Below are 7,675 nucleotides of genomic sequence, written 5' to 3'. Positions count from 1 at the left end.
CAAACTGTCTCATGAAAGTCAAAAGATTTCTTTAAAAACTCAAACTGTGTCCTTTGAGCTGGAGCTGCAAGATGGAATGCTTTGAATTCAGTGCAGTGGTGCAGGATTTCAGGCTGTATTTACTCCTGCGACTGTGATGTCCTTGGAGCAACACACTCAACACTGGGGAGCTGGCAGAGTGTGCACAGGCCTGGCAATCATGAACTGCCAAAACCTGCTTTCCCCCCCTTTCCCTTCAGATCCTGCAAAGTTACTTTCAACTAGGAGTGTTCATTCCCTGCCTTTAACACGTTCTGATTAAAACAGATCCAGGAAAAACTGAGGTCTCCGCTCAATATTGCACTTAAGATTTATGTGTGTGTTGATATTAAGGACCTGAAGCAGAGACTGATGTAAGACTTCCACCCATTGCAGGTTAGCATCAAGAGCAACGGTCCTGAAAAGGATTTTAAAACCAGATTAGTTACCCAAGAAGGGACAAGCCCCAAGTTTAAAAAAATTAGTAGATTTTAATGCTAGTGCTCCATGAAAAAAGCCAACGCCTGCTGCAATTCCACCACTGAAATGTCTCTGTGCTCCGCAGCACTGTGAAATGCCTTCAGGTGGGGAGGATCTGCAGGAAAGAGAGCAGGAGCAGAGGATCTCTCCTAACACAGACAGCTGAACAGATTTAGTACCAAATGATCCAAAAGTAGATGATAAAGAGGTGACTGGAGCGAGGGCTCTCAGGAATTAAGAGCACGCACACACACTCACACTCTGACCAACCTTAAACCCCCGATTCTAAACCCAAACAGAAGAGTTGCAGCTGGAGGGAGCCCTCTGCATGAGGCTGGTGCATCCAGGTCCCACGCAGACTGGCTCCTTGGAGCTCACATTTGGAGGGCAATTGCTGTGCTTTTCGACTTACTAATTCTGACAGCCATGGAAAAGAACCAAAACTCCATTGGCACACACAGACTATCCTCATCTGTCAGCTCAAAACTCACTGACCATCCACATTGGACTGGGAGAAAGAGAGAGAAAAATGTGAAAGAAAAAAGGAGGAGGGGGGAATCATTTTTTTTTTTTGCAGGTGATTCTTTTTATCCCAGAACAACTGGAAAATACATCCCTGAATGTGAATCCAGAGAGCTTTCAAAGTCTCATCCATCAGAGGTCAGAGCAGGGATGGGGTTTGGACAAGGCGGCGACGCTCCGCGGCTCCGAGCCGCGCACACACAGCACAGCGTATCCCTGAAAATCCACGGGCTGACAGGTAACCTCTGAGCGCTGCCCATCAGGAGCCAGAGCGAAGAATTACTCCTCAGAGAAGTCTCTGTCAATGTCCATATATGCCTCGTCGATGTAGCTAACTATGGCACAGGGGGACGTCCGGTCTGGACTGAGCAGTATAGATACAGTCTCTTTCCAGTAGGTAAAACTAATACATGAGCTCTGCGGGAAGAGATGGAGAGCAGTCAGTGTGGTCAGCAAGCAGGACATGGCAACAAAGGCATTCAGCAGAGAAAACTGAAAACTGCTTCCTATCCAGCCCAGCTTCACAGAATCACTGAAGGTGGAAGGGACCTCTGAAGGCATCTGGGCCAACTGCCCTGCAACAGGGACACCACGGCTCCATCCGTGCTCGGAGCCCCAGCCTGAGCTTGGGTGCCTCCGGTGATGGGCTGCCCACTGCTCTGGAGTTGTTGCCCCTCTGGGCAACCTGTGCCACTGCCTGTGCCCACTACCCCCATTTTAAAGAACTTCTGCCTTACATCCAGTCTAAACCTCCCCTCTTGTAGTTCAAAGTCATTTCGCCTTGTCCCATCACAACAGACCCCACTCAAGAGTCTGCCCCTTTCTTTCTTACAGCCCCTTTAGGTACTGAGAAGTTGCTCCCAGGCCTCCCCCGAGCCCTTTCCTTTCCAGGCTGCACAGCTCCAGCTCTCTCAGCCTGTCCTCATAGGGGAGGCATTCCATCCCTTGGGGCACCCATAACCCTGCAGAGAACAGCACGGGGTTGGGCAGGCAGGGCTGCCCAGAAGCAGGTCACACTCACAAGCCCCAACTCCTCCTCTGTTGCCCAAATCAGGCACAAAGCAGGTCACTGTGGTGCTGCAGATGAAGCCAGAGCTGGCAGAGAGGCTCCTGCTCCTGAGCAAGACACAGAGACAAGACACCCTCTCTGCTCGCATCCATCTTGTAAAGCCAAAAAGCATCTCCTGCAACAATTAGCAGCCCCACTCTACATTAACCACTGTCTGCTATTTACCCACTGGACAACTATATCTGATTCTATGCACCAGACAGCAGCCCAAGACACAGCACGTACATGCATGCCAGCACAGCACCCTGAAACACAGCGTGGCAGACAACTGCTCTCAGCAGCATCTCCTGTCTGCAGCTCAAGAGACCACGGAAGCATCAACGCAAACCGTGGCACGAGCTGCAACACAATGGCTGGCCTGCAGGACCCAGGGCACGCAGCCAGCCCTGCTCCTGCCAGGCTGTCAGACACTGCTGCAGTTGATTCTGGCTACAGTCACAGGTCCACGTACATTTTCTAAGCAGGTGCTGTCTTTATCCTTGTTGAGGTAATGCTGCTGCCAGAATCGCAGAAGACTGTGGAAGTTGTTCAGGATGAAGCCTGGATATTTTTCTGTGTATTCCATCTGTTGCAAAGTGCGCAGATAAAACGGTAGCTTTTCTTTCCTTCGGGCCAGCATTAGGATAACTAAACTTGTGTTCAAACAACTGACATTTTCCTAGAAATAAAAACAACACGAGAATTGATATCTTGGCTGCATACACGCCCTCAGAGCACCTGGAGGAAGTGCTCCCATTTGTATCAGGAAAGAAGGGACACGGATCTCCTCAAGCAAAGCCAGGTTCCTCCCTGCTCCCAGCCCAGCACCAGCGAGATAACAAGAAAGTTACTGCCAGCTCTTTACCTGTGTAAGTGTCTGTACATGAATAATATTAATGAGACGGAAAAGAAAGGACATTCTCATGGACATCTGGGACATGTATGTTAACAGGCGGCACTCTGACAGGACTTCTGCAACTGCAGCAAGAGGAAAAAGACACTCATCAGGTGCTTGAAGTTCAGACACGCTGATCACACACCACAGCAGTAAGAGCTAGAGTTAGGCTGTAGGAACAAACGTGCTTGGCAACGTTTCTGTCTGATACTAAGATCTGTGGAAGTCTGGCTTAAAACAACCACCATCACAATCAAGCCCATCTCTTGTCCTTTACCTTTAGCATCAGACTGGTTCTCAAATCGGTCCAGGGACAGCGTGATGCAGCGAACCAGCATGTTGGAGTCAACCAAGGAACTGTTGATCTGGTTTAAAAATATCTGGAACTAAAGAGAAACAACTCAGCACTCCAGGAAACAAACAAACCAACAGAAGTTGTCCTGCTTGGGCACACACAGATGAGGTCACACAGCAGCACTTCATACCCTTTTCAGAATGCGTAACAAAAGAATTACCTCATCAGTACAGGGGAACTGTGAGCCTAAGCAGGAAGAGCTACAGAGTCGGGCAACAGCTGGGCAAACATCCAGGTTCTCAACACTGAACGAATGCAGTTCTTGAAGGTTATCAGAAAGCACCCTGGGTTCTGAGCACAAACACCTGAAGCATGCACAGCACCAGACAGGCATGTGCAGATGTGGGCAGCTTCCTTTCCAAGGAGAGAGCCAGGTCTAGGCTAGGTTTGAATGCCAAAACACATCTGGTTATTTTCTTCTCACACAAACACACACACTCATTATTTGTGTTAATCCTGACAAGAATAAAAGGAGATGTATTTGCAAGGCCAGGATTGTACATCTCTGCTTCTATTCTCCAAGATCTGCCAGACCTGACAGCAACCAGAGATGAACTGAAGTCACATAAGCAAGAATAGGAGGCAACTCAAAACCTCCCCGAGAGCTGTGCATAAAAGCACAAAATCCCTCTGCAAAAGGAGAGCTGCCCATTCCTGATCTACAAGCACACCTCAGTTTTCTACGTAATCACATCAGGTGTGACTTCAAACACCTGCAAGTTCAAATAATATCAAAGAAAATATCTGACAGTGCAAAAAGGCACGTGGGTGTTTTTAAGCTGTCTCCATTAAGGATGCATTTACTTTTGTAGTGAAGCTCCAACGAAACTTTCTTTCTTTGGAGCCGACCTGAACATTTGTAGCAGCAGATTAACCCAAACCACCGTGACTTCACACTAAGTGCTCGACCACCTCTGAGCCCTGACCTTGGCCCTGCCCCATCACATACCTGTGTATGCAGCAACACAAAGCTCACAAAGACATTTTGGCAGCTCGCTGTGCCTGTAGCACTGAGCTCCATGTTCAGACCAAAAGCAGCAAACAAATCGGAGCTTCCAAGTGCTGCGTTGCATTGTAAGAGGGTATAAGCTGACCTGCTGGTGACAAATATTTACCTTCTCATCTGTGTTGATGTACTTGTTGAACCTCTTGAATGCATCAATATTGAATTTCATCAGTTCTCCCAGAAGGTCAAAGTAACTCTGAAGCACATCCCGTGATTTGCACTCGCTGTCAACAATGCAGTAGAGAATATGCTGGAAAGGGAGGGAAACACGTTATTGCCACAGTTGAGCCCATGTTCTTTGGTTTGATCACTAATTTCAAACACTTTCCTGCATGTCCAGTTCTTAAATTTGAACCAAAGACAAAAATTCAGGAGTCTCCTCTATGAAACAGAATTCCCAGAGAAGCAATCTATAGAGTTGGCTGCCCCGTGCCTGGCTGCCATAAGAACTCACAAACGCTTTGCAAAACTTGTTCTGTTGCTACAGAGCAGAGTATTTAATGCTGTATTTTTACCCCCATCTGAATTCTTTACAGATAAATCCTCCTCAGTTGCTACACAGGCAGCTTGACAAGTAATTCATTACCTCCAGAAGTCCTCTCTTTAGCAGGAACATCTGGTCTGCATAGGAGGTGGTGCCTCGCAAGAAACTTTCAACTGCTCTTGCTTGCCAAAACCTGAGAAGCGAAAGAAAAGAAGTTTTAATTTTGGAATAAGGATAGGAATTCTATCACAACTACAACTGAAATTTCCTAACCAGTTTCATTCCAATCTGAAGCTGGAGAGATATCTGTAGATCCTGCAGAAAACCACTGCCTGTATGGGGATGAGGTCCAATGCAAGCTTTGGCACTCTCCCTCACCTGCACTGCCACTGTTAGCCAAGCACAACAAAGCCACATTATCTTCACAGCTTATGGTTTCTGAGCATTTTCAACTGCATTTTCACGTGAGCTGTATGGAAACAGAACAGCCTTCCGTTCAACTCAGAACAGCACGCTGCAATGTAAAGCCAGCCTACCTGAAGGAGGATTCAGCTGGTTCCTTTTTCATGACCTGAAGCAGTCTGGTCAACAAACCTCTCTTCCCATCACAGACAAGACTCCTAAAACATGGGAAGAAATGACTGTGTGACTGGGAGGGCAAACACTGCGCCTTGTACAACTCTGAAGTGCTCCAAAAGATAAAGCCCTCAGTATTCCATATGCATCATGAGAATTCACTGACAGTTCTGCTACTGGCAGAGTTCTCAATGGCTCTGGTAAACTGCAATACCTGCAACACGACTTAGGAATAAATCCTAGAAGAAAAAAACACTCCTTTTCTCCCAACATTTTAACAGCAGGATGGGTCAGAAGTTGGAGATGATCTGAGAGGTCTCTTCCAGCCTTAATGATCCTAAGGCTCTACACGAGGTAGCCTTCTGCATGTACTAATAAAACTATAGAGGTGAAAGGCCTGCAGCACTACTTGTACTAAGCAGCATCCTCAGTGGAGTATTTACCTACAGGAACTCTGTGCAGAAGCAATGCCTTGAACTCATGTATCAAGAAAGGCAGCACGGAAACAAAACACAAAGGATGGGAAAGAAACTAAGTTTATGCCAGAAACCAAACAATGTTGCACATCTGGCTACACAACACACCTTAAAGAGGCAGAGCCTCTCACCACGCTCTCACTCACAACATCCTCAGCAGGTGCATTCATGCATCAACCTGGCCATTCTCAGCAGCACCTCTGCTGGACAATCAAGTCTGTTCACCAAACCCTTGTGGGAAGCAGCTTCCCTGGCATTCTAGGAGCACTCTGACAATCAACCCTGGGAGTTCATCAAGTTTGTGTGTGTTTGTATATCAGAGTTCAATAAAAGACCTCGTTAAAGCGAACCAGCAAATCTAACAAATCTTCAACTGTAGCACTAGAGATTCTGCAAGCAGTTTAACATTAATCTGATCAAGCTTATTCTCCTTTTCAGCCAGTCTGAAAATACAGAATTCAGGCACGCACCTTCAGAAACGTTTTTGCAGCCCACAGATGGACACTGTGCACAAACTGCTCCTGAATCTGAAAACTAAGATCTATCAGCAGCAGCAATTGATGCATCAGAGGGACCCCAGCTTAATTCCCAGCTGTGTCTGCAAGGCCAGCAGTGAGAAAAGCCTAACGTGCAGCCAAGCTGAGAACTTTGGGCTCTGAAATCAAAACCCTCATTGTAAGTTGCTGCTGTTTTTGTTGTGCACGAGCACACCAAGTTTGCTAATGACCACAAACACCACACAAACCTGGACGCCTCCTGCTGAGAACTGTGACTGAAATCAAAGCAAATGTGGTGGACCTCAAACAAAACAGCAACATCAAATTCCCAGTGTAAGTGCTCGCAGAATGCTAGCAGCTGCTGTCCTTGAACCCTCTGTCCCTACTCACCTGTCTGTGTTGACAACTGCATCAACTTCAGGGATGTTGGCTTTATGGGAGATTGCACTCAGCTCATTGAGTTCTTGGCTGTTTAACAGGAGATATTTGTTCCTAAAACAAGACAATTGGGGAGCAGGGGAGAAAAACGTGATGAATCCATGCGAGTGGCAAGCAAGCATGCAATTCTATGGGACGTAATGCCACAGGCCTCTGAGGGCTGCAGAACAAGGCACTCAGTTTTCACTCTCCATCTCTCACAGCCTTTCACCCTACCAGCCTCCACCACAGCTCACTCCCACTCTAAGCCCACCAGCTGCTGTTTTCTCAGTGGTCCCTCACAGCTTTCAGCACCAAGCAGTCCTGAGATGCCTGTTCTGTGCTGTTCATCATCGTATGGAGAGTTTTACAAATACTTGCTTCCAGATGGCTTTTGAAAATCTCAGCAACAGTTTGATGGATTTCTGCAGTCATAAATAGTAAATTTTTTTCACAGCTTCCCACAGTTTTTCTCCTCCAAATAATGACTGTGCTGCTTATCAGCAATTAGCCTCAATTGGAAAGCAGCAACTGCAGCAATACTCAGTCTTCCTGGTATTTTAAACACTCTGGAATTATTTAAAGGCTTCATACAACACAAAAAACAGGAATGGATATTAGGAGGAATTTGCATAAATGCTTTATCAAATAGTGTTTTTTTCCTTAATGAAAGCCACTGAGTTTCTCTGTGAAGAGTTGTGCAGAACAAGTCTGACAATGCAGAAATGGACTCTCGAGGCTCCCACTGCCAACTCCCCAGCTCCAGCACGTTCTCCACTTCAAATTCATCAATAACAGACAACAAAGTGGTACTGTCAAGAAACACAGAGTACAGGATGCAGCCGTGGGTGTGTGCAAAGGGAACCTATTAAATCACAGCAATTATGAAGAAAATAAGTTA

At 46.7% G+C, this 7,675-nt stretch overlaps 1 protein-coding gene across 3 annotated transcripts in view; it reads right to left on the bottom strand.

The window, feature by feature from the left end:
- Positions 1-991: 991 nt before the first annotated feature.
- Positions 992-7,675, bottom strand: part of TRPC4AP (transient receptor potential cation channel subfamily C member 4 associated protein) — a 29,118-nt gene continuing 22,434 nt past the window's right edge. For all 3 annotated transcript variants that reach the window (XM_052683437.1, XM_052683439.1, XM_052683438.1), the window contains exons 12-19: positions 6,748-6,849; positions 5,345-5,428; positions 4,911-5,001; positions 4,434-4,574; positions 3,241-3,349; positions 2,934-3,046; positions 2,541-2,747; positions 992-1,437 (exon numbers count right to left, since the gene is read on the bottom strand). In XM_052683437.1, the coding sequence (XP_052539397.1) occupies positions 1,300-1,437; positions 2,541-2,747; positions 2,934-3,046; positions 3,241-3,349; positions 4,434-4,574; positions 4,911-5,001; positions 5,345-5,428; positions 6,748-6,849 (985 nt within the window). In that variant the 3' untranslated portion in view covers positions 992-1,299. The remainder of the gene's footprint in view (positions 1,438-2,540; positions 2,748-2,933; positions 3,047-3,240; positions 3,350-4,433; positions 4,575-4,910; positions 5,002-5,344; positions 5,429-6,747; positions 6,850-7,675) is intronic.

The sequence above is a fragment of the Tympanuchus pallidicinctus genome, unplaced genomic scaffold (genome assembly GCF_026119805.1).
Source record: "Tympanuchus pallidicinctus isolate F22 unplaced genomic scaffold, pur_lepc_1.0 scaffold20, whole genome shotgun sequence".
Classification (NCBI taxonomy): Eukaryota; Metazoa; Chordata; class Aves; order Galliformes; family Phasianidae; genus Tympanuchus; species Tympanuchus pallidicinctus.
The sequence above is the reverse complement of the archived record's forward strand: the minus strand, read 5'-3'. Positions and strand labels throughout refer to the sequence as shown.